This window comes from Somniosus microcephalus, chromosome 1 (genome assembly GCF_052327205.1).
Source record: "Somniosus microcephalus isolate GS21.2 chromosome 1, FLI_Smic_1.0, whole genome shotgun sequence".
NCBI classification, from domain to species: domain Eukaryota; kingdom Metazoa; phylum Chordata; class Chondrichthyes; order Squaliformes; family Somniosidae; genus Somniosus; species Somniosus microcephalus.
The window spans coordinates 245,250,324-245,277,270 of record NC_140987.1 but is presented as its reverse complement, the minus strand read 5'-3'; the positions used below and the strand labels follow the sequence as shown (position 1 = coordinate 245,277,270).

Sequence of the window (26,947 nt, the reverse complement as noted above, 5' to 3'; positions counted from 1 at the left end):
TAGATGATGGACTCCCGAAACCTAGAGGAAGGAAGGCTGAAAAGGTAAGTACAGGTAATTTAAACTTCTTTACACACTTTAGACACACCAAACACACTTACCTTTGCACTCATGCACCCATCACTCACCTGAAAACCGACATCTCGACCCCTCCAAGTCCTTCAACCCGAAGGCCCGACTCCTCTAACTTGGCGTGGTTTGGAGCCGTCGGGAATCCCACACTTCAAGCTTTAAAATAGGGATTAGGCTAAAAACTGCCTGTTAACTACCTGTTAACAGGCAGTTATTTGGCACTATTCCCTTCCCGCCTCAGGTAGGCGGGTCCCAGTGTGGGGCGGGTACCCGCCTCCTTTGAAACTTACATGGAGGCGGGATGGTGTTGGGACCCCCGAATTCGGGACTTTAACCCCCCACATGCCTCCAATCCCGACTCCACGGGTCAATGAAAATCAACCCCTTTGTATCTGTCTTCATGGTAGAAGACACAAAAAACATTATGGAAATAGTGGGGAACCAAGCATCTAGTGAGAATGAGGTACTTAAAAAAAATTAGTAAAGAAATAGTACTGGAGAAATTAATGGGACTAAAGGCCGACAAATCTGCTGGATCTGATGGCCTACCTCCTAAGGTTTTAAAAGAGCTGGCTACAAAGATAATGGAGGCATTGGTTTTGATCTTCCAGAGTTCCCTAGATTCTAGAATTGTCTCCATGGATTGGAAGGTAACAAATGTAACCCTGCTATTCAAGAAAGGAGGGAGAGAGAAAACAGGGAACTATAGGCCAGTTAGCCTGACATCAGTAATAGGGAAAACGCTAGAATCTATTATTAGGGACGTGGTAACAGGGTACTTAGAAAATCGTAATATTATTGGGCAGAGTCAACATAGTTTTATGAAAGGGAAATTGTGTTTGACAAATCTGTTAGAGTTTTTTGAGTTTCAAACTAGCAGCGTAGATAAGGGAGAACCAGTGGAAGTAGTGTATTTTGATTTTCAAGAAACATTCGGTAAGGTGCCACACAAGAGGTTATTACACAAAATTAGGGGCTCATGGGATTGGAGTAATATATTAGCATGGATTGAGGATTGGATAATGGACAGAAAACAGAGTAGGACTAAACGGGTCATTTTCAGGTTGGCAGGCTGTAACTAGGCTGTAACTATGATCAGTGCTTGGGCCTCAGCTATTTACAATCTATATCAATGACTTGGATGAGGGGACCAAGTTTAATGTATCCCAAGTTTGCTGATGATATAAAGCTAGGTGGGAAAGTAAATTGTGAGGCGGATGCAAAGAGGCTGCAAAGGGATATAGACTGGTGAGTGGGCAAGAACCACAAAGGTAATAATCTCTGGATTACTACCTGGGCCACGAGTGAATTTGCATAGGGTAAATAAGATCAGAGAAATGAACGAGTGGCTCAAAGACTGGTGTGGGAGAAAAGGGTTTCAATTTGTGGGGCACTGGTACCAGTACTGGGATAAGAGGGAGCTGTTCCGTTTGGACGGGCTTCACTTGAACCATGCTGGGGCTAGAGTCCTGGCAAATGGAATTACTAGGGCTGTAGAGAGGGCTTTAAACTAAATAGTGGGGGAGAGGATTCAGGTAAGCGGGAAAATAAAAAGTCAATGAGCAATGAGAAAGCAATAGAGCAGGCTAGAGATGGGGGAAATAATAACCAGAGTGTGACAGGAAGGGACAGAATGTTTAAAAATAATGTGTAACAGAAAAAAAGGCCAAAACAAGGAAAAATGGTAAAAAGACAAAGTTAAAAGCTCTATATCTGAATGCATGCAACATTCGTAACAAGATAAATGAGTTGACGGCACAAATAGATACAAATGGGTATGATCTGATCTGATCGCCATTACAGAGACGTGGTTGCAAGGCGACCAGGGCTGGAAACTGAATATTCCAGGGTATATGATAATTCAGAAGGATAGAAAGAAAGGAAAGCGAGGTGGGGTGGCTTTGTTAGTAAAAGATGGGATCAGTGCAGTGGTGAGAAGTGATATTAGCTCAAAAGATCAAGATGTAGAATCAGTTTGGGTGGAGATAAAAAATAATAAGGGGAAAAAGTCTCTTGTGGGCGTAGTCTACAGGCCTCCGAACAGTAGCAATGCTGTTGGACAGAGTATAAATCAACAAATAATGGAGGCCTGTAAAAAAGGTATGGTAATAATCATGGGTGACTTTAATCTCCATACTGATTGGACAAATCAAATTGGCCGTGGTAGCCTGGAGGAGGAGTTCATAGAGTGCATCCGGGATGTTTCCCAAGAACAGTATGTAATGGAACCAACCAGGGAGCAGGCTATCTTGGATCTGGTACTATGTAATGAGACAGAATTGATAAATGATCTCATAGTAAAGGATCCTCTAGGAAAGAGTGATCATAGCTTGGTTGAATTTCAAATTCAGTTGGAGGGTGAGAAAGTTGTATCCCAAACCAGTGTCCTGATCTTAAACAAAGGCAATTTTAATAGCATGAGGGCAGAACTGGCTAAAGTGGACTGGAAAAATAAATTAAAGGGTAAGGAAGTTGAAATGCCGTGGCAGACATTTAAGGAGATATTTCATAACTCTCAACAAAAATATATTCCAGTGACAAAGAAAGATTTTAAGAGAAGGGAACGCCATCCGTGGCTAACTAAGGAAGTAAAGGATGGTATCAAATTGAAAGCAAAGGCATACAATGTTGCCAAGATTGGTGGGAAACCAGAGGATTGGGAATTTTTTAAAAACCAGCAAAGGATGACTAAAAAAATAATAGAGAAAATGAATTATGAGAGTTAGCTGGCAAGAAACATTAAAACAGATAGTAAGAGCTTCTACAGGTATATAAAAAGGAAGAGGGTAGCTAAAGTAAACATTGGTCCCTTAGAGGATGAGACTGGAGAATAAATAATGGGGAACGGGGAAATGGCAGAGACTCTGAACAAATATTTTGCATCTGTCTTCACTGTAGAAGACACTAAAACATCCCAATAATGGATCATCAAGGGGCCACAGGGAGTGGGGAACTAAAGACAATTGTAGTGGCGCTTCTTAGTTTCCAAACAGGCAGCCACTGAGCTGTGGGGCTGTTAACAACGAGTAGACGCGTGTCGAAATAAAACGTTCCCAAACGTAGCTTTGTCTTTTAAACTGTTTACTATAACACTTCACAAACGGAATTACAAAGCAAACACGTATAAACGAACACGGTCAAAAACTGTATTGCTCCAAACCTCACAACTTCTGCCTCCTTCAGCCACGTGGAGTTTAAACTGTAAAATGGCTGCATACCATGTGTGGCTTAGGGACTGTACCATTGTGGCAAGAATGAAGGGGGTGTCTCGGACTATACTACTGGAGCAAGAAAATAGGGGGTTTCTTAATACAATAAGTCAATCAGGTAAATTAACTGTATTATGCTATTTAACCAATATTTTAAAGTATTTTCTTAAGCTTTTATGGCTCTTACAACAATCACTATCACTAAGGAAATAGTACTCGGTAAAATGATGGGACTAAAAGACGACAAGTCCCCTGGACCAGATGGCTTACATCCCAGGGTCTTAAAAGAAGTGGCTGCAGAGATAGTGGATGCATTGGTTGCAATATACCAAAATTCCCTGAACTCTGGAGAGGTCCCAGCAGATTGGAAAACCACTAATGTAACACCCCTATTTAAGAAAGGAGGGAGACAGAAAGCAGGAAACTATAGACCAGTTAGCCTAACATCTGTCATTGGGAAAATGCTAGAGTCCTTCATTAAGGAAGCAGTAGCAGGGCATTTAGAAAAACATACTGCAGTCAAACAGAGTCAGTATGGCTTTAGAAAAGGGAAAGCATGTTTAACAAATTTGCTGGAGTTCTTTGAGGATGTAACAAGCAGGGTGGACAAGGGTGAGCCAGTGGATGTGGTGTATTTGGATTTCCAGAAGGCATTCGATAAGGTGCCACATAAAAGGTTACTGCATAAGATAGGAGCTCACAGAGTTGGGGGTAATATATTAGCATGGATAGAGAATTGGCTAACTAACAGAAAGCAGAGAGTCGGGATAAATGGGTCATTTTCTGGTTGGCAAACAGTAACTAGTGGGGTGCCACAAGGATCGGTGCTGGGGCCCCAACTATTTACAATCTACATTAATGACTTGGATGAAGGGATCGAGTGTACTGTATCCAAGTTTGTGGATGATACAAAGATGAGTGGGAAAGCAAGTTGTGCAGAGGACTCAAAGGGCTGGATTTTCATTGAGGAGTCGGGTAGGAGGCGGGACTACAACTTTTGGGGTTGTAGTCCCACCTCCATCGAGTTCTAGCCAACCCACGCGATTTAGACTTGATTGACCTTGAGCCCACGCTCAGCAGGCCAATTAAGGGCCACCCGGCAACAGGTGAAGTCACAGATTGAAATTTCATCTGTCAAGACCCTTTGACAGATGAAATATCAGTGTTTGAAGCTGTCAAACACTGACAATCTGTACTCCAGGTTAATTCTTTCCTCTCAGGATGAGTTACAGATCTCCCCGGTACAGAAAGCAGAGGCTGTAGATTTTGTGGCGGCCATTCTGCTTTCTGTGCCGGTGAGATGAGGGACTCCTGAGACCTGAAGGAAGGAAGGCTGTAAAGGTAAGTAAAGGTTAGTAGAACTTCTTTAAAAACTTTACACAGACCAAACACACTTACCTCTGCACTCATGCACCCATCACTCACCTGAACACCAGACTTCTCGACCCCTCCAAGCCCTTCATCCCGACGGCACACCTCGCTAACTTGGCGTGGTTTGGAGCCGTCGGGAATCCCACATTTCAACAATGAAAATAGGGATTAGGCTAAAAACTGCCTGGTAACTACCTGTTAACAGGCAGTTAATTGGCACTAATCCCCTTCCCGCCTCAGGGAGGCGGGTCCCAGTGCGGGGTGGGTACCCGCCTCCTTTGAAACTGGCATGGAGGCGGGTTGGGGGGCGGAATGGGGTCGGGACCCCCGATTTCGGGATTTTAAACCCCCACACGCCTCCAATCCCGACTCCACGGCCCAATGAAAATCCAACCCAAAGAATCTGCAAAGGGATATAGGCAGGCTAGGTGAGTGGGCAAACATTTGGCAGATGGAGTATAATGTAGGAAAGTGTGAGGTTATCCATTTTGGCAGGGAAAATAAAAAAGCAAACTATTATTTAAATGGAGAGAGATTACAAAATGCTACAGTTCAGAGGGACCTGGGGGTCCTTGTGCATGAAACACAAAAAGTTAGCATGCAGGTACATCAAGTAATCAAAAAGGCAAATGGAATGTTGGCCTTTATTTCAAAGGGGTTGGTGTATAAAAGCAGGGAAGTCCTGCTACAACTGTATAAGGTATTGGCGAGACCACACCTTGAGTACTGCGTACAGTTTTGGTCTCCTTATTTAAGGAAGGATATACTTGCATTGGAGACAGTTCAGAGATGATTCACTAGGTTAAATCCAGAGATGAGGGGTTTGACTTATGAAGAAAGGTTGAGCAGGCTGGGCCAATACTCATTGGAATTTAGAAGAATGAGAGGTGATCTTATCGAAACATATAAAATACTGAGGGGGCTTGACAGGGGAAATCTAGAACTCGGGGGCACAGTCTCAGAATAAAGGGTCGCCCTTTTAGAACTGAGATGAGGAGGAACTTCTTTTCTCAGCTGGTTGTAAATTTGTGGAATTCTCTGCCCCAGAGAGCTGTGGAGGCTGGGTCATTAAATACATTTAAAGTAGAGATAGACAAAAGTTTGCAAGATAAGGGAGTGAAGGGTTATGGGGAGCGGGCTGGGAAGTGGCTTTGAGCCCTAGAACAGCCATGATCTTATTGAATGGCGGAGCAGGCTCGAGGGGCCAAGTAGCCTATTCCTGCTCCTATTTCTTATGCTCTTATGTTCTTAAAAAAAAGAAATGTGGCAAATAGAATATATCACAGAATCACAGAAACCCCACAGTGCAGATAGAGGCCATTTCAGCCCATCGAGCCTGCACCGACACATATCCCACCCGATCCCCGTAACCCCTACACCAACACATATCCCACTCTATCCCCGTAACCCCACGTATTTAATCCCCCTAACACTAAGGGTCAATTTATCATAGCCAATCAACCTAACCCGCACATCTTTGGACTGTGGGAGGAAACCGGAGCACCCGGAGGAAACCCACGCAAACACGGGGAGAATGTGCAAACTCCACACAGACAGTCACCCGAGGCCGGATTCGAACCCGGGTCCCTGGCGCTGTGAGGCAACAGTGCTAACCACTATGCCACCGTGCTGCCCTGTGGAGAAATGTGAAGTTATCCACTTTGGTAGGAAAAATAGAAAAGCAGAATATCTTTTAAAAGGTGAGAGACGAGGAAATGTTGGTATTCAGAGGGACCTGGGTGTCCTTGTACGTGTATCACAGAAAGTTAACATGCAGGTACAGCAACCAATTAGGAAAGCAAATGGTATGTTAGCCTTTATTACAAAGGGATTGGGGTATAAGAGTAAAGGAGGGAAAAATTCGATTGGTTTGCGCCTCCCGTTAACACCCTAAGAGGGCGCTAATGGGGCGCAAAGCAACTAACACCCGGGCATGGCAATGTTTGCGGCAGTCGCGAAATTGACCAGACATTTTGCGGCGGCACTAAACACTACCGCCGCAAAGTCCTGCGCCCGCAGATCGTGACGTCAGTTGAGCGTGCAACGCCCCGGTAGCGCCCCGGACTGGATAGTGAGTGGCTCCCCCTGCCTTACTGCCTGCCGTTAGCAACGACAGGTTGAGGGGAGCATTTTGTAGTCGGGAAGGAACTGGGGGAGCACTATTTAAAGGCGACTGCTGCCTGCCTTTTTTTGTCGGTGACATTTTTGCACCACACATTCTGAGAGAGAGAGAGAGAGAGACTTCTGGAGAGATTCAACGCTGTGTGAAGGAGTTTTGGGTACTGAGCAGCACTTTGCAGGTTCATTTTGATTTGACCTTCCTTGCATCGATTTAGAAGAGACTATGGGGGCTGCACTCTGAGCTCTTTCCCTGGGCCTCTCCATTGTTCTTTCCAGCAGATTTGATGTACAGGTCTCTCCAGGCCAAGATGCAAGGCTGCAATGAGCAGGATGTGGATGGAGGGCAAGATCGACCCTCCCCTTTAAGAACTGGCCGGCACCAGTGTGTCTGTGTTCCATTGCTGATTGACATCGCACGAGCTTCGCCAGCGCTCTGATTTAGCACCTCGCTCCTCGGCGTTAGCGCCTTAAGAGAGGTGTGCAGCACCTGATTTAGTGCTCCAATCACCTCCAGGGGCAATAGAAGCCAAGTTTGCAGTCGGAGGCGATAATTAGCGCCAGGCGCTAAACTTTGCGCCCGGCCGATAATTGCACCCCAAACGGGGTAATACCGAATTTCTCCCCCAAGAAGTCTTACTGCAATTATATAGGGCCCTGGTGAGACCACACCTGGAGTATTGTGTAGTTTTGGTCTCCTTACCTAATGAAGGATATACTTGCCTTAGAGGGAGTGCAACAAAGGTTCACTGGACAGATTCCTGGGATGAGGGGATTGTCCTATGAGGAGAGATTGAGTAGAAAAGGCTTATATTCCCTAGAGTTTAGAAGAATGAGAGGTGATCTCATTGAAACATATAAAATTCTTAAGGGACTTGGCAGGGTAGATGCTGGGATGATGTTTCCCCTGGCTGAGGAGTCTCGAACCAGGGGTCACAGTCTCAGAATAAGGGGTGGGCCATTTTTTACTGAGATGAAGAGAAATGTCTTCACTCAAAGGGTTGTGAATCTTTGGAATTATCTAGCCCAGAGGGCTATGGATGCTCAGTCATTGTATATATTCAAGACAGAGATCAATAGATTTTTGGATACTAAGGGAATCAAGAGATATGGGGCTAGTGCAAGAAGGTGGAGATGAGGCTGAAGATCAGCCATGATCTTATTGAATGGCGGAGCAGGCTCAAAGGGCTGAACAGCCTACCCCAGCTCATATTTCTTATATTCTTATGTATAATTACAGTTATAATTTAGATACAATATTAATGACCTGGATGTGAGTGTACAGGGCACAATTTCAAAATTGCAGATGATACAAAACTTGGAAGTATAGTGAACAGTGAGGAGGATAGTGATAGACTTCAAGAGGACATAGACAGGCTGGTCACGTGGCAGATGAAATTTAATGCAGAAAAGTGTGAAGTGATACATTTTGATAGAAAGAATGAGGAGAGGATATATAAACTAAAGGGTACAATCCTAAAGTGGGCGCATGAACAGAGAGACCTGGGGGTATGTGCACACAAATCGTTGAAGCTGGCAGGGCAAGTTGAGAAAGCAGTTAAAAAAGCTTACGGGATCCTGGGCTTCATGAATAGAGGTATAGAGTACAAAAGCATAGACATTATGATGAACCTGTATAAATCACTGGCTCGGCCTCAACTGGAGTATTGTGTCCAAGTCTGGGCACCGCACTTTAGGAAGGATGTGAAGGCCTTAGAGAGGGTGCAGAAAAGATTTACGAGAATGATTCCAGGGATGAGGGACTTCAGTTACGTGGATAGACTAGAGAATTTGGGGTTGTTCTCCTTGGAGCAGAGAAGATTGAGAGGAGATTTGATAGAAGTATTCAAAATCATGAGGGGTCTGGACAGAGTAGATAGAGAGAAACTGTTCCCATTGGCAGAAGGGTCAAGGACACAGATTTAAGGTGATTGGCAAAAGAACCAAAGGTGATGTAAGAAAAAACTTTTTTACTCAGTGAGTGGTTAGGATCTGGAATGCACTGCCTGAAAGAGTGGTGGAGGCTGACACAATCACAGCTTTTAAAAGGGAGTTAGATAAGTATCTGAAGGAAAAACATTTTCAGGGCTACGGGGAAAGGGCGGGGGAGTGGGACTAGCTGAGGTGCTCTTGCAGAGAGCCGAATGGCCACCTTCCATGCTGTAACTGTTGTATGATTCTAATTAGTAAACTGAGGAAATCCTCCTCCGACATTAGGTTGCTGACAGAGCCAGGATAACACGGAGACAGAGAGAGCAGCTCTACAACATTGGGTCCTGCGGTTTAAGGGGTTAAACAATGGGTGGAGCCTAATCCTTATTTTACAGAAAATTATAGACATGTTTGTTTTAAGCAACAATTAGGTAAGATAGCCCGTTCTTATTATACATAACATGGTGCATTCTAGTGTAATGCAGTTTTAAATAATATAATGAACTCAAAGATGTTCATTAATTGATAATAATTAAAGATATAGAATTGTTTATGAATAAAGTTAGGTTAATCCTTAGCCCCATACAGGTGGGTTTACCTGTCCAGGTGCACTTTTGCTCTGAGTCTGTTGACAATACTCTGTGATTATTGCCCCTTCTTGTTTTGATGGGTGTAAATGGGTGGATGATGCGACAGGTCACTCTTCACTCTTTAGTCTTACAATTGGCTGCAAAAAAACACCCTTCAAGCCAATCAAAATGGAGCTTTTTGTTTTAAGTGGCCGTGCCTCCAAGTTGAATTGTGTGAGCCAGGAGGAGGAGAGTGAGAGTGAGATAAAGGTAAGATGTGTTTTATAAAATAGGTCAGAGTTTTCCACTTGTGCATTTTTCACTCCAATAAATGAGGGAAACCTCAGGCTGAAAACCATGGCCATTCAGTATAGAAAATGAGATTAGATTGTATTGAATCGAGTAACTACACAGAAAAAGGATTTGGATTGAACGTGGGAAGGGCCAAAGGAGAAGCTGAATTGAGTAGTTTAGGGTTAATGTTAACACAACTGCTCCTAATATTTGACTGTCTTTAATACTTTAATATCAGTGTTTGTTTCAGGCTAGTCCAGGGGGTTATCAAGTGTTGCCTGTTAAAACTGCACACTCCTGCATCACAAATTCAATATAAATTCAGGGCTCAGTCATAAAAATTAATATTTCACATCCTACATCAAAAATAATCAAATACATCACGAATAATAAACAGGTCAGTCTGAAGGCAAGAAAAATAACCACAAAGGAAGTTCACTGCCTTGCATTTTTCTAAACAATAACAGATACTTCCCTATGAATTTAAACCAGCAACCAGTCTCTGCGTTTATATGACTAACATCAATTACTGAAGCTTTGCTTTCACAATTCATCACAACAGCTGAACTCCTTCATTGGACTACAGCCGTTCAAATCACAGAAAGATATTCATTACCCACTAGAGAATAGACTAAGAAGTTTAATTTGCGAAGTATTACCCAAGGGACTTCCAGCAATGTTTGCAGTTAAAGAGGTGAAGGTCCAGGATCAATCGCTGGTCTGTGCTGAGTTACCTAAACTCAACTGCAACAGTGGTGGGGGAACATCGATTGTCCACAGTGTTCGCGGGTTAAAGGATTACCCATTGTTCCCTAACCTCAATCTATCTAGTACCCCTACTGAATACTGAAGTGTGTGTGTGAGATATGCACAATAGCCTGCCAAGACTTATTATCTAGGCTGAAATGAAGGATGGATACTCGAAGGAGGTGCTGCAGGTGTCTGAGAATGTACCCCAGCAGGAGTCGGCACCTTCAAGAGAAGAGGGGAGGAAATTTGAGGTGAAACAGCAGTGAAGTGAATGTTAGTTCAGTAGCTGCGAGGTGGTAAGTTCAAGTGCAAGCACTACCTCACACTCCAATGTGTTTGCCTCAGTTGGGTGAATATAGGCTGCTTGATAGATTGACACATGTGGCAAGGCAATTGAACTCAGGAGAAGAAAATCTATCATTAAATAGCTTGTGGTGCTTGAACTGTGATTTATGCAGAACAGATATGGGAGCAAAAGCAGAGGGATTTGGGGGAGTGGTTTGTTCTCCTGGCTAATGGAGATTGCAATCAGAGAGCAATAGTACAAGGGGAAATGGGGCTAGCATGGAGACAGAGATTTAAATAGGGATTGTCTATTATGACATAACTTAGTTCTGATGAAAGAAACCTCTTTCTTGTAATGACCTTTTCTAGGTGGATTGTGAGCAGCTGGTCCCCTTGCCCCCAGCGCTGTGGGGGAGGGACGCAAAGGCGTCTGGTCAGTTGTCAGAAGGTAACGGCGGCTGGAATACTTCTCGATCTGTCACCTGACGTCTGTGCGCCATCAGGAAAGAAACCAGCAGATTCCCAGACCTGCAACAGGCACTCGTGTTCAGAATGGGTCACGTCCAACTGGGGGCAGGTTTGTACCAACTGTGCAAAGTAATGTTAAAGGTGATGTCTACAGTCCATCGGAAACAGCGCTAAGTTACTTCATTTTAGATCAAGCTTGTTCTCAAATAATATTCTGGCAAATTGAAATGTGCATCAGTGCCGTATTGTTGGGCCATTTAACAAAGTTTATAGTTTCATTGCGAGCTCACTGGCATCATATTCAGGTATCTCTAAAACCTGAGCAGTTCAGGATGAGGTCAGATGTAATTTCTTCCACGAAAAGATAGAGGCATGGCCCCCAGGGGCGCAACTCTGACAGTCACCCTGAGAGCGCACCCCACTCAGGGGTCGGGACCCCGAGCAGCAGGCCTTTGGCAGTGAGGGGACACGCACATTCCTGACACCCCCACTGGAACTGATTGTCAGCCCAGGGATGGGGGGGTGGAGGGGGTCCAGGTCCCGGGTCTGTTCTCCTGCTGCCCCATCCTGCACCTCCAGAAAGCTGATCCTGCTGCCCTGTATCATAGAGCTGCTTTAAAGATATAACAGAAAATTCTGCCCTTGATCTTTTGGGGTCCAGGCAAGCCCCGTTGCCAGTGGGTCCCCAGCAAACATGCAGCGTGAGTCTGCCAGAATGGTCGAGCAATTTCGGGACTTCTACATCCATTTGGTGATGAATATTTCTGATATGCCATCAATGACTCAAAGACAAGGATTCAACTGAAGGCTTTTAATCACTAAGAACATAGCCGTATAGCAGGTCTTCCCACATCGGGTTCGTCTGGTAGTAAGTGACTCATACAGCTCCTGAGACCTTTATATGGCAAAAGACAGGGGCGTAGCCAATACACACAATTGGAACAAAAGGGGGCGGTTCACAATACAAGCAGGTAAAATACAAGCAGGTAAAATACAAGCAGGTAAAATACAAGCAGGTAAAACACATGGGTTGATGAAGGCATATTTCATCACATTCACCCCTTCTACAGATTTAGTCTGTCCGGGGGTGTGATAGTCCTTCCTGAACGTCGCAACAGTACCTCGGGTTCCGACCGGGAGTCCGTGGTGCCCTCCTGGGCATACCCATGTGCTGGGGGTGTTGCAGGTACTTCTGGGGGTGGTGGAGGTTCTTCTGGGGGTGGTGGTGATGGGTCGTCGTCGTCGCTTCCTGCCGAGGCGAGGTCCTTTATGGACACGGTGTCTTCACGCCCGTCGGCGTGCTTGACGTACGCGTACTGTGGGTTTGCGTGGAGTAGGTGTACTGCCTCCATGAGGGGATCCGTTTTGTGGCCCCTCACATGCTTCCGTAACAGGACTGTCCCTGGGGTGGAGAGCCACGAGGGTAGGGATACTCCTGAGGTTGATTTGCGGGGAAAAACAAACATCTTCTCGTGGGGAGTGGCGTTAGTAGCAGTACACAGTAGCGACCTTATCGAGTGGAGTACGTCTGGGAGGACCTCCTGCCAGCGGGAGGTGGGGAGGCCTTTAGACCTTAGTGCTAAGGTGACCGCCTTCCACACTGTTGCGTTTTCCCTCTCCACTTGCCCATTACCCCGGGGGTTATAACTAGTGGTCCGACTCGTGGCTATCCCCTTCAACAGCAGGTATTGGCGCAGTTCATCGCTCATGAACGACGCCCCCCCTGTCAGTGTGGATGTAGTTAGGCATGCCGAACGTGCAAAACAGGTTGCCGAGGCACTTGATGACCGTGGCACTGGTCATATCTGGGCAGGGGTAGGCGAATGGGAAGCGGGAGTACTCGTCCACAATGTTGAGAAAGTACACATTGCGGTCGGTGGAGGGGAGTGGTCCCTTGAAATCTAAGCTCAGGCGCTCGAATGGCCGTGTAGCTTTGATCAGGTGGGCTCGGTCGGGTCTGAAAAAACGGGGCTTGCATTCCGCACAGGTGCGGCAGTCCCTGGTCATAGACCGGACCTCCTCGATGGAATAGGGCAGGTTACGGGATTTTATAAAGTGGAATAGCCGGGTGACCCCCGGGTGGCAGAGGCCATTGTGGAGGCCCTGTAGCCTGTCCCCCTGGATGCTGGCACACATCCCTCGTGATAGGGCGTCGGGGGATTCGTTGAGGGCCCCCGGCCTATATATTATGTCGTACTCAAACGTGGAGAGTTCGATCCGCCACCTGAGAATTTTGTCGTTCTTGATCTTCCCCCTCTGTTTGTTGTTAAACATGAAGGCTACCGACCGCTGGTCGGTAAGCAGGGTGAAGCGTTTGCCGGCTAGGTAGTGCCTCCAGTGCCGCACTGCCTCCACTATGGCCTGGGCCTCCTTCTCTACCGAGGAGTGCCTGATCTCGGGCCCTTGGAGGGTTCTTGAGAAAAAGGCTACGGGCCGCCCATCCTGGTTGAGGGTGGCTGCTAAAGCGAAGTCGGACGCATCGCTTTCGACCTGGAAAGGGATGTTTTCGTCCACTGCCCGCAGCGCGGCCTTCTCAATGTCGTGTTTAATGCTGTTGAAGGCGGCGTGGGCCTCGGCCGTGAGCGGGAAGGACATTGATTTCAGGAGGGGACGGGCCTTGTCGGAATAATTGGGGACCCATTGGGCGTAATAGGAGAAGAACCCCAGGCACCTTTTCAGGGCCTTGGGAGTGTTTGGTAGGGGTAGCTCCCGTAGGGGGCGCAATCGGTCGGGGTCCGGACCGATTTCCCCGTTTTCCACCACGCAGCCCAGGATGCAGAGGCACGTGGTGCTAAAGACACACTTATCCTCGTTGTAGGTGAGATTGAGTCTGAGGGCGGTTTTCAGAAATCTCGCGAGGTTCGAGTCGTGGTCTTGCTGGTCGTAGCCGCAGATGGTGATGTTGTCTAGGTATGGGTAGGTGGCTGTTAACTGGTTCTCATCGACCATGCGGTCCATCTCCCGCTGGAAGACTGAGACCCCGTTCGTTACCCCAAAGGGGACACTGAGGAAGTGGTAGAGACGTCCGTTCGCCTCGAAGGCGGTGTATGGACGGTCCTCCGGCCTAATGGGGAGCTGGTGGTATGCCGATTTTAGGTCGATGGTGGAAAACACCCGGTATTGCGTGATTTGGTTAACCATATCCGCTATGCGGGGCAGAGGGTAGGCGTCTAGCTGGGTGTATAGATTAACCGTCTGGCTATAATCTATCACCATCCGCTTCTTTTCGCTACCCTTAACTACTACTACCTGGGCACGCCACGGGCTGGTACTGCATTCGATGATACCCTCCCGCTTGAGTCTTTCTACTTCCGACGCAATGAACCGTCTATCCTCCCAGCTGTACCGCCTACTCTTGGTCGCTATGGGTCGACAGTTGGGTGCGAGGTTGGCGAACAGAGAGGGCGGCTTGACCTTCAGGGTAGCCAGACCGCACACTGTGAGGGGCGGCTGGGACCCACCGTAGGTAAGAGTGATACTTTGGTGGTGGCACTGGAAGTCCAGACCCAAGATCACGCTCACACAGAGATCTGGCATTATCAATAGTTTAAAATCTCTGTAATCATTGCCTTTTACCGACAACATAACCGCGCAGAAACCTGTAATTTTTGAGGTATGAGTCTTATCGGCCATGGCGATTTTGCCCTGTGTGGGGACTATCGTTAGAGAAAGTCGTTTTACCAGGCTAGGATGAATAAAGCTTTCGGTGCTCCCGCAGTCAATCAAGCATTTAACCTTGTTCCCGTTTACCTCTATGTCCATCATCGATTTAGACAACGGATGTGGCCTGGATTGATCCACTGTGATCGAGGCCACCAGTGGGTCCTGGAGGTCTGTGTAGTCGGGGCAAGATGGTGGACTCCATGAGGGTGGACAAGATGGCTTCCAAGATGGCCGCTCCCACGGCGCGCACGCGGCGGTGGTGGAGTTGGAGGCGGGGTTCCCTCTGCAGACTTTGCTGAAATGTCCTTTCTTCCCGCATTTAAAACAGGTGGTGCCCTTCGCTGGGCACAGATGCCTGGAGTGTTTGTCCTGGCCGCAGAAGTAGCATTTCGGGCCCCGATGCATCGCAGCAGTAGTGGGGCTCCTGGGTGGGTGCTGGGGCTCCGATGGTGTTGGGCTGGCCTGAGACCTGGGAGGTGAAGATGGCTTCCAAGATGGCGGCCCCCACGGCGCGCACGAGGCGGAGTGGGCCGCGTGGTCTGAGGAACAGGATTCAGAGTTCCTCTGGGCCATATCCAGCGATCGCGCTATATCTATAGCCTGTTTTAAGTCCAATCCCTCCTTTTCAAACAGTTTCTGCCGAATATAATTTGAACTGAGGCCCGCAATAAGGGAGTCTCGAATCAGCTCCTCCGTGTACACGATGGCAGACATGGCCTTACAGTTACAGTCTCGGCCCAGTACTTTTAGGTTTAGTATAAAGTCCTCTAGTGACTCACCATGCCGCTGCATGCGAGTAGTCAGAAGATGCCTGGCGTACACCACGTTTATCGGCCGCGCGTAGTGGGCCTTCAGGATGGTGCAGGCATCCTCGTAGCTGGTGGCATCTTGGATGAGAGGGGAGACCCGATGGCTCACCCAGTTTCGCAGGATTCCCAGTTTCATGTCTCCGGTAGCGGTTTCGGCTGCGGCTATGGCAGTGGATGAGTTTGCAATGAAAAATTCGAAGCATTGGAACCAGTGTCCGAACTGTGGCTACGTCTGAGGCATGGGGGTCCAGATCCAAGCGCTCTGGTTTCAGGAGTCGATCCATCTTGGTGTTTTAGTGATTAAAATTGATATGCCATCAATAACTCAAAGACAAGGATTCAACTGAAGGCTTTTAATCACTAAGAACATAGCAGTATAGCAGGTCTTCCCACATCAGGTTCGTCTGGTAGTAAGTGACTCATACAGCTCCTGAGACCTTTATGGCAAAAGACAGGGGCGTAGCCAATACACACAATAGGAACAAAAGGGGGCGGTTCACAATACAAGCAGGTAAAATACAAGCAGGTAAAATACAAGCAGGTAAAACACGTGGGTTGTTGAAGGCATATTTCATCACAATTTCTAGAGAGCTGGATTAAAGCACATCACTCTGGGAACATCATCTCTGTAATTAGTGTATTCAATTGAAATGTTGCTTTAGTGGTAAGGTACAGGAAGTTCCCTTACTGTTCCTGCTGGCCTAGAACTTAGTTTATATGATTAATAACTGTTGTATACAAATATAAGATAGCTGCACAGTTAAAAAGTGCATTATTAGCTCTGGTCTCTTTTTTTGCCTTTTACCAATTAGCATCTAATAATAAACTCTACTAACACATTGAAGGGTTAAACTTTCAGACACAAGACCTGACCTGAAATCCTGGCTTCAGATGAGAAAAGCATTTCAGCATCTCTTTCAGAGCCAGTCTTCCTAGTAAAGTCAGACAAATTAATCTGCTTTCTAACTCCTGAATTCCAAATTCAAAGCCTAGGGTTGATATTAATCCAGTTTGCCTGAGATTGACAGATTTTACCAGTTCTTTGTAGAAAAGGAAACACAGCCAAAATGTAAAAAGGTAGAGGGAAGAAAGGTTCATGCGTTAGCGAAAGGAGTCAGGCAGAGGAAGCCAATTGTTGCATCAGAAACTAAGGCACGTATAAACCGGATCATTCTCCAGGCCGCTGGCTTTAGATTCAGCAGTTCTATTTGTTCACATCAGCCAATCAGAAGATGGGGTTTTTGAGGTCAGGATGGTTAGTTTGGGGCAGTGACCTCAGAGCAATGATGTGGGAGCTTCGGGGAAGTAATACACTTGACAATAGTTAGAGCTGACACTAAACTGTCAACCTGTAGGAGTCGCTGGAAATAAACAGACTGCGAGACTTTCATAGCAGCAAAGAAAAACACATGTTAGCTTTATTAACTCTCCGCATGGACTGAGGGACTCGGCCTCGTCGCAGGGCTATGATGTCATCACACAATCGACGACTCTTAAAGGGACCCTGCCCCGATAACCCAGCCAAGTTCCGTACATAACGTGAAGCGATAACAACATTGGCTATACAGAGTGAATTGTGTTACTGTCCCTATGTGGTCTCCGCCAAATACGTCCCCCCAGAATTCACTAGAACTGGCAATGTCAGTCGTTGAGAGGCCCGGATCACACGGCCAAAACGGCTCCTTAAGTCCGGGGCGGGGACCGGGGGGGTCGCAGGTGGACTGAGGGTGCAGAAGCCGGAGGTCGGCCCTGCCGCGGGGGCTGAGCCAACCTAACAGGTCGGTCCAGATCCAGGTGGGCCGGCTTAAGACGGTCCACGGAAATGTAGTCCAGCTTACCGCCGACATCCACCACGAAGACCTTGTCCCCGGCTTCCAGGACGCAGAATGGTCCGTCGTAGGGTGGGTGAAGAGGTCCCCGGTGGGCGTCGTGGCGGACGAAAACGTACTCCGCCGCACGAAGGTCAGGCAGAACATGGGACTGAGGGAGACCGTGCTGCGACATGGGCACCGGCGCAAAAACCTTGGCGTTGTCCAGGAGGGTGGACCGCTGATGGGTTGTGGACCAAGGGTCCGTGGCGTTGGGTACGAAATCCCCGGGAACCCGCAGCAGCTGCCCGTAGACGAGCTCGGCGGATGAGGACTGGAGGTCCTCCTTGGGGGCAGTCCTGAGTCCCAGCATGACCCACTGGAGTCTGTCGATCCAACTGTCGTCCCGGAGGCTGGCCCGTAGCGCGGCCTTCATGGAGCGATGAAACCGTTCGCACAGCCCGTTAGCCTGAGGGTGATATGTGGTGGTGCGGTGGAGTCTCAACCCGAGGCCTTGGGCGACAGCGTTCCAGAGCTCCGACGTGAACTGGGGCCCCCGGTCGGAGGAGACGTCAGATGGGGCGCCGAACCGGGCGACCCAAGTGTTGATGAACGCCCGAGCCACATCGGCGGACGTTGATGACGACAGCGGGACGGCTTCCGGCCATCGGGTGGTTCTGTCGACCATCGTGAGGAGGTGGGTGAACCTGCGGGAGGGCGGCAGGGGCCCCACCAGCTCCACGTTAACATGGTCGAACCGCCTCTCGGGCACCGCGAAAGGTGCCAACGGGGCCTTAGTATGGCGATGCACTTTCGAGCGCTGGCATACCACGCAGGTATTGGCCCAGTCATGAATGTCCTTCTTGAGCCCGTGCCAGACAAACTTAGCCGCCACCAGCTTCTGCGACAGCTTCCTGCCCGGGTGGGAAAGGCTATGGATGGCGTCGAAAACCTGCCGTCTCCACCTGTCGGGCACGACGGGGCGTGGCTGCCCAGCGGAGATGTCGCACAGGAGCGTGGTGCCGGCATCGTCAAACGCGACGTCCGCTAACTGAAGGCCCGTGACAGCCGACCTGTAGGCCTGGACATCCGGGTCGGAGGCCTGGTCGGCCACCATGCGGGTGTAGTCGATGCCCAGGTGTACGGCGCTGGCGGCGGCCCGGGAGAGACAGTCGGTGACAGGGTTGTTTTTCCCAGCCACATGCTGGATGTCCGTCGTGAACTCAGAGACGAAGGAAAGCTGGCGCTGCTGACGGGCCGACCACGGCTCGGAAACTTTGGCCATGGTGAAGGTCAATGGCTTGTGGTCCACGAACGCCGTGAACGGGCAGGCCTCCAGCAGGAAACGGAAGTGTCGGACAGCGAGGTAGAGGCCGAGAAGCTCGCGATCAAAGGTGCTATACTTCCGCTCGTTGGGGCGGAGCTGCCGGCTGAAGAAGGCGAGCGGCTGCCAGGTGCCGTTGACCCACTGTTCGTGGACAGTGCCGACAGCATAGTCCGAAGCGTCAGTGGTGAGAGCGATCGGCGCATCGGGCAACGGATGCGCCAGCATGGTTGCGTTAGCCAGGGCCCTTTTCGTGTCCGTGAAAGAATTGGCCATCTCCTCGGACCAGTCGACGGCGAGCTTGGCGGGCTTACCTTTGAGGGCCTCGTAAAGGGGCCGCATAAGCTGGGCTGCCCGGGGAACGAAGCGATGATAAAAGTTCACCATGCCCACGGTGAGGGGTCGCGGAAAATCCTTCATGGCCTCCACTTTCGACGGCAGTGGCACCGCCCCATCCTTCCTGATGCAGTGCTTGAGAAAGTCGATCGAGGACAGCCCAAACTGGCACTTGGCCGGATTGACGATTAGGCCGTGCTGGCTGAGGCGTTCGAAGAGAGTCTGGAGGTGGGACACATGCTCCGTCCTGGAGGCGCTGGCGATGAGAATGTCGTCCAGGTAGACGAACAGGAATGGCAGGTCCCGTAACACGGTGTCCATTAGGCGTTAAAAAGCCTGAGCGGCGTTTTTGAGACCGAATGGCATGCGGAGGAATTCGAACAGCCCGAACGGGGTGATCACCGTGGTTTTCGGGACGTCCTGCGGCCGAACAGGGACCTGGTGGTAACTCCGAACGAGGTCCACTTTAGAGAAAACAACTTTCCTGGCCAGGCGGGCGGAAAAGTCCTGGATGTGTGGAATCGGGTAGCGGTTGGGGGTCGTAGCGTCGTTGAGGCGCCGGTAATCGCTGCATGGGCGCCAACCGCCGCCTGGTTTCGGTGCGATGTGGAGGGGCGAGGCCCACGGACTGTTCAACCGGCGAATGATGCCGAGGCGCTCCATCGTGTCGAACTCGGCTTTAGCGATGGCGAGTTTCCCCGGGTCGAGGCGCCGAGCGCGAGCGTAGATAGGCGGACCGGTGGTCAGGATGTGGTGTTCTACCCCGTGCTTGGTGGCGGCGGACGAGAAAGTGGGCTTCGTGAGGTCCGGGAACCCGGCGAGGAGGCGGGAAAACTCGTCGGAGGCCGAGAGTGCGCTGGACAACTTCGTCGTGCTGGAACCACTGAGCGAACACGGGAGCGAACTGAAAGTCTCAGCGTTGATGAGACGTCAGTTCTTGACGTCCACCAAAAGGCCATTGGCGCAGAGGAAGTCAGCGCCGAGAAGGGGGGTGGACATTTTCGCTGTAACAAAGTCCCAAGCGAAACGCTGCCCGCCAAAACACAGCGCCATGCTCCGTTTCCCGAAAGTACGGATGGAACTGCCATTGGCAGCTTCGAGGGTGGGGCCGTGGTTCCCCCCCCCCTGTATGTCTACGGTTGACGCGGGCAGGACGCTCACCTGGGCACCCGTGTCGCAAAGGAAACGATGTCCAGAGTCAGTGTCCGTAATGAATAACAGACTACCTGAACGGCCGACAGCCATGGTAGCTAATGAATGGGCCTTCGTGTTTCCCGACGCGGTAAAGCTGCACGGGGGCCAGCACTTCTTAGCGTTGGGGCCAAACTGCGCGTGGTAGAAGCACATGCTTGTGGGCTGCCGCCGTTGGGCTGTGGCGGTAGGGGCAGGGCCCTGCATGGCCGCTCAGTACTGTTGCCCGGCGGAGAAAAATTTGTCGGCCTCCTTGGCCAGGGCGCAGAAATCGCTAATATGAGAGTTGGCTAAAGCCGACCGTACCTGCCCTGGCAGCTGTTGTAGGAACAGTTCTCTGAAGAGGAAGCACGGCTTGTGCTTGCCCAGGAGGGTTAACATGTGGTCCATCAGTTCTGAGGGCTTGGAGTCGCCAAGCCCGGGTAGAGAGAGAAGCTGGCGTGTGCGCTCGGGTTCAGTTAGTCCAAAAGTCTCTAGGAGGTGCGTTCTCAGCGTTGCAAATTTGTGGTGCTCCGGGGGGACCTCGAGCAAGCTCACAACTCTGGTCGCGATGGAGCTGCCGAGAGCAGAGACGACGTAATAATACTTCGTGTCGTCCGCGGTGATGTCCCGGAGTGCAAAATGAGCCTCGGCCTGGGCGAACCAAGTGGCAGCCTGCCGTTCTCAAAACTCCGGTAATTTGAGAGAAACGGCGTTCGGCGCCATCTCTGTAAAGTCTGTGGGTTGTACAGTTAATAACGACACAGACTTCAGGAGTAACAAACAAACAGGTCTTTACTATTCAGAGGTCAGGGCGAATCTGCCCCAGTTATCCTGCCACAACACTTATATACTGGTGTGGTCACTGTCGGTATTACAGTATACAGAAGCCAAACAAATAGTGCCACACCTAAAGTAGTTCTCTTAAAGGTGAACGGTTACATTCAATAGTTCCCTTAAAGGTAGACGGGTACATACACTACAATCCTCCCTTTTTAGCTTATTACTTAGAGTCCCCGTTAAACATACATATCTTCAACTTCATATAAAACAATTTACAGATATAATCTCGGTGGGAACAGTTCATAGATTCAGTCTCTGATCTTGACTCGTTCCGAACAGCATCTCTTTGGTGTAGCCGGTTCACATGGCTAGCGTGACTCCTCCATAGCCTTTTTCTTGACGTAACAGCTTGAACTTTCGTCCTGTTGAACCAGCAGTGCGGACTTTTACAACCAACTGGCTGTCTTGATAATTTCCGGGTTTTCAACTAATTTAGCTCCTTTCGTAGTGTCCCGCCTGAGATGGTAGAAGTGATAATATTTTAGACGGTTATTATCTTCTTCTTCTTTTTCTTTTCTGCCTTTTTGAAACTCTCGGAGCTCCTTTCTCGGCTGCCAGCTGTAGCGCCACCAACTCTCTATGTTCCTTAGACCTTAAGTGCTTCATCCGGATTTCAGCACTTTGGGAGTTTTCATCACAAACTGAGCAGACCAGATCCTCGTAATATTCAGTGTCACTCAACAGGTCATGGTAATACTCGGGTTCGTCCTGAGTTAGGCCAGTGAGAGAGCCTTCTACTTCCTCCTTACCCATCTGGACGTTAGCTGACTTTGGTTCCTTCCCTAGACATCTTTCTTGAAAAGACTTCTTCATGCATTCAATTTCATCCCGCTCTTCCTGGGTTGTCTGCCATTCCTTCACTACTGACCTCATTTGTGAGTTCAATACCTTCCCTTCCATCGGGGATTGCGTTATCAGGCTATTTAATCCTTCTACTGAAGCAGCTGTTTCAACATTCTTCTGTTCACATTGACGTGATTCAACGAACTCTTCATAGAGTAAACTGTAATACAAAATCTGTGTTGCCACCTCAGTTATTTCCGTAACTTTTGGGAGCTCCGAATTCCTTCCCTTTGAAGATTGAAGCTCGTGTTCCCATTGTGGAGCCTTGTCTCTCAGCATGTGAAGGAGTTGGCTGACCGTTAACTCTTCCACGGGGACTCTGTGGATCAGAGTCTTCACCATTTCATCCACCTTTCCCTCCAATGCTTTCACCTTCCTTTCCTCTTGTACTTTGGTTTCAAGCGCTCGAAGAAGTTGCGCCTTGATGCTCCCTAGCTCATGTTCAGGGCCCATTCTTACAGTCTCTGTGTTTCTTACAGTTTCCTTTCCTTCCACTGAAAGGATTCCCAGTTGAATTTGTTCTTCAAGTCGTTGAACCTCGGTCATTGCCGCCTCACATTTGACTTGGGTTTCCTTCAATATTTTTATGAGTTCTTGGACATCTTGTCTTTCATGTTCTGCCATGTCTTTCACCTCTAAATTCTCATCTATGGATGGAACTTCTACCGATGAGTCTGTCTTGGCCTTGAGCTCATCAAGAATTTCCTGCAGCCTTTGGACTTCTTGCTCATGTTCAACCTTTAGTTGTTCATATGCTTCTACTGAAACTAGCTTTTCGGAGGTTGCCGAGTTAATCCCCTCCAGAATTGTAGCCTGGGCCTGTTCATACTGTTCTTTCAACTTCTCACACTCTGCTTGTAAGGAGTCGTAGAGAAGAACTGGAATAAAATCCTGGCTTCCTGAAGATTCCTCTTCATTTGCTTCTTTCGCAATTTCCTGTTGGAGATCAGCCAAGGCTGCTATGCTATCTGCCTCTTGAAGTCTCACTGCCATCAAATCTTCTTTATTCTTGCAGTCTATCTCAGCCATTTTCCGTTTACTTTCATTTAACTGAGTGAGTAGACCCTTATTCTGGGCTGAGAGATATTGCACCTTCTCATGTAGACCATAGCACTCCTTCTCTGCTCGACATAGCTGGTTACTGCTGATTTGGTTCTGTGTTTCAAGTTCCAACATCCTTTGCTTAGCTTCTTTCAGTTTCGCCCCTATAAGCTCCTCTTGCAACATGGCCACATTATTCACATCAGGTAAAGAAGCGTTTCTCTTTTCCATGTCCAAGATTTTTTTCTGCATCTCTTTAAGTGCACACTGCGATTCAGCTTCTCTTAACCTTGCCTGCAACAGCTCCGTCTCCAATTGCAGAACAAAATCCTCAGTGTAGCGTGGTTTGCCTTTATGCTGTATCTCTAGATCATGCAAATATTCTAACTCCTGAACATCATAAGGGAGATGTGATCGGTAATTGGTCACGATGGCTCTATGGTCGCTCTCTGCTTGAGCCAGCAGGTTCTGTTGTCTTTCCAGACTCTCCCATTCGGTGTCATAGAACTTTTTCATTGTTTTCATCTCTTGTACGAGACGGTAACTTAATTGTTCTAATTGTTGTCGTACTTTGAAATAACGTTGAGTTCGAGCCCGGTGTTCCTCCGTAATGCATATGTCTGTAACTTGAACAGACTCAGAATTCTCTGTCTTTATGCACGCCATCGTTTTTCCAACCTTAGTCAGTGAGTTCATGTTAACCTTGTTTTTCATACGTGGGCTGGACTTATCGTCTTCCGGCTCAGAGTCTGAGCTGCTTGTCTGCACCGAGTCCTCACTCGTCATTGCTTGTAGGTAGTGCCATTCCATGTCTATTTTCTTGATCCACTCCTGTCCTAGAAGTGGTGGTCCTCCCTCAGGTAGTACGTACAAGTTCATTCTTGGGTGTACTTTACCCCTATCTCTCACCTTGACTCTTATTTTTCCCATGGGGTATACTTTATGCCCCGTGTATGTCTGCAATACGAACTTGGTATCTCTTAAGGGTATGTGTGGGAATAGCCGGTGGTAATCCCTTCGATTTATGACTGATACAGCTGATCCAGTGTCCAACTCCATTTTCACTTGGACTCCAGCTATTTTTAGCATGACCCAGATAGTTTGTAGGTCAGCTTCCTTACTCACATGGTGGATACTCAGACTACCCAGCTCCTGGCCGTTTGGATCTGAGTCTGGATTCTGTTCGTCTGAACTCTTCTCAGCCCCCTTGTATACCTTGTTGTACTCTTCTTGTGATGGCTTCCTTTGGTTGTTGGTCTTCTTCCCTGACCGGCATACCTTAGCGATGTGACCCAGTTTGCCACATTTCCTACATTCTTGGTTCTTAAACCAGCATTGATTCTGGTCGTGTGTTGTCTTCCCACAACGATAGCATTTTGTTGTACTCGAGGTAATTTGGTCCACCCCGAGTGCCGCCGCCTTTAGTTGCATTTCCGCCGTTCCTTTCGCTGCGGCTTCGTGTGATGCGGCTATAAGGACAGCCCTGTCAAGTGTAAGGTCGTTCTCTTCGAGTAGGCGCTTTTGCGTCCCTTCCTTGGACAATCCGCCTACGAACTTGTCTCGCAGTGCCTCTGTCAGATTCCCTCCGAACTGGCAGTATTTCGCTAGCCTACGCAGTTCGACCAAGTATTCTGCGTTGCTTTCGTCTTTCCGTTGCGTTCTTGCATAGAATTTGAATCGTTCAGCCAACATCAACGGTGTGGGGTTCAAGTGGTCCTTCAGAACAGCCACAATCTCTTCGAAAGACTGATCCGCCGGTTTAGCTGGTGCTAGTAAATCCTTCAAGAGCCCGTATGTCCTTGCGCCCATCGAGTTTAACAATGTTATCGCCTTGTCGTCTTCCTCTATTTTGTTGGCTTCACAATAGATCTCGATGCGTTCCACGTACGTGGCCCAGTCTTCTATCTCAGAATTAAAATCGTTAATATTCCCTCGCTTAGGCATCTTCCTTTCCTTGGAGCAGCACAGTATTTCTTTAAGTATTATTTATTATCTGTTTATTTCTAAAATGGCGGTTTTCCCGCGAAAATGGCGGTTTTCTGCTCTTCCCGTCTCTCTCTCTCTCTCTCTCTCTGCCCACTTCAATGGCAGTTAAGATGGCGGTTTTTCCCGCGAAAATGGCGGTTTCCCGCTCTTCCTTTCTCTCCCCGCCCACTTCAATGGCGGTTTCCCGCCTCTGTCGTCTTCTCCGCCTAATGGCGGCTTTCCGCGTTTCTTCCTGATGGAAGGGGTACGCTTTCCCCACAGCGGACAGGTTCAGCCGCTGGGCTGGCTCTCGCACAGCTCCCCTTACTCGGCTCTGTCTTTTCCTCCCGCCCGCACGGCTCTACCGGCGCTGGGTACACCCCGTTAACGGAGGACAGTTCAGCCGCTGGACTGGCTCTCGCACAGTCTCTCTCTCCGTACCCGGCTCTGTCGCTCTCTCCCCCGCACGTTCGGTTCTACCGGCTCTGGGTACCCCGTTGGTGGAGAACAGTTCAGCCGCTGGACTGGCTCTCACGCAGTCTCTCTCCCCTTGTTCGGCTGTGTCTCTCTCCCACTCCCGCACGTTCGGTTCTACCGGCTCTGGGTACCCCGTTGGTGGAGAACAGTTCAGCCGCTGGGCTGGCTCTCGCGCAGCCTCCTTTGCTCGGCTCTGCCTCTCCCACACGCTCGGTTTCAGCGCTCCGCGGCTTTGTCGCCGCCCGGATCTTTCCCGCCGATCGCGGTCCGGCTGTCACCCGACGCCGTTGGACCCGACTTCTGACCGGCTCAGCTCCCCCTCGACCGAGGTCGAGTGCTCTGCCCTTATCCTCCGGATACTTCTACACCTTCCCCTACTCACAGTCTCTTCGGCCGCCTTGTTCCCTGCTGATCAGCTCACTCCGCACCGTGGTAGAAGGGTAGTCAGTGCCTGTTGCAGACGGAAGCTTTTGTTGCTAAAGTCTTCCACCTTTCTCCTGCTGCAGCCTCGTGTTCTCTCCCAGCAGAACGACGAGGGCGGTTGCCTCTCTTCGACGCTCTTCTTGCTTTGGTAGTCTTGCCGCAGGGTACGATCGGACTCATCGCCACTGTAAAGTCTGTGGGTTGTACAGTTAATAACGACACAGACTTCAGGAGTAACAAACAAACAGGTCTTTACTATTCAGAGGTCAGGGCGAATCTGCCCCAGTTATCCTGCCACAACACTTATATACTGGTGTGGTCACTGTCGGTATTACAGTATACAGAAGCCAAACAAATAGTGCCACACCTAAAGTAGTTCTCTTAAAGGTGAACGGTTACATTCAATAGTTCCCTTAAAGGTAGACGGGTACATACACTACAATCTCGGATAAAGTCTTTGGTGACCCCATTTCTCTTTTGGACGTTTCCAATGTAGGAGTCGCTGGAAATAAACAGACTGCGAGACTTTCATAGCAGCAATGAAAAACGCGTGTTAGCTTTATTAACTCTCCACATGGACTGAGGGACTCGGCCTCGTCGCAGGGCTATGACGTCGTCACACAATCGACGACTCTTAAAGGGACCCTGCCCCGATAACCCAACCAAGTTCCGTACATAACGTGGAGCGATAACAACATTGGCTATACATAGTGAATTGTGTTACTGTCCCTATGTGGTCTCCGCCACAAACCTATACTAACTCTTTAGTGTTTAGTATTCAACCTATTGATGACCATAATGTGGGTTAGTTGAAATCATGCAGAGCATATATGATTGTTTTATGGAGTTTCCCAGAGTTTTATATGAAATTGGCCACAGGTTTGCTTCTCATTCTTTGGGCTCGATTTTAATAACAGATGCGGGTTGAGGGCGGGCTCGCCGCTCAGCAGCTTTTGGACCCGCACCCGGCTGCTGCCTCCCAGCACTTCCGATTTTGGCTTCATTGGCCTCGTTATGGCCGACGTGAGGGTCCCTCCAGGCAATTGCTTGGAGGATGTCAGTTTCTCGCGTCTGATGACGCATTGTTTGTTTGAAAAAGGCCATGTCCCCTTTGCATACATATGTCATTGGGATGGCTTGGTGCTTTATTATCTAGAAAGGGGAGTTGACAGCAAAA

At 48.9% G+C, this 26,947-nt stretch overlaps 1 protein-coding gene across 1 annotated transcript in view; it reads left to right on the top strand.

The window, feature by feature from the left end:
- Positions 1-26,947, top strand: part of LOC147124689 (ADAMTS-like protein 1) — a 111,558-nt gene that overhangs the window by 69,485 nt on the left and 15,126 nt on the right. Inside the window, exon 6 of the mRNA XM_085991610.1 lies at positions 10,970-11,177. Coding sequence (XP_085847736.1) covers positions 10,970-11,177 — 208 coding nt within the window. The remainder of the gene's footprint in view (positions 1-10,969; positions 11,178-26,947) is intronic.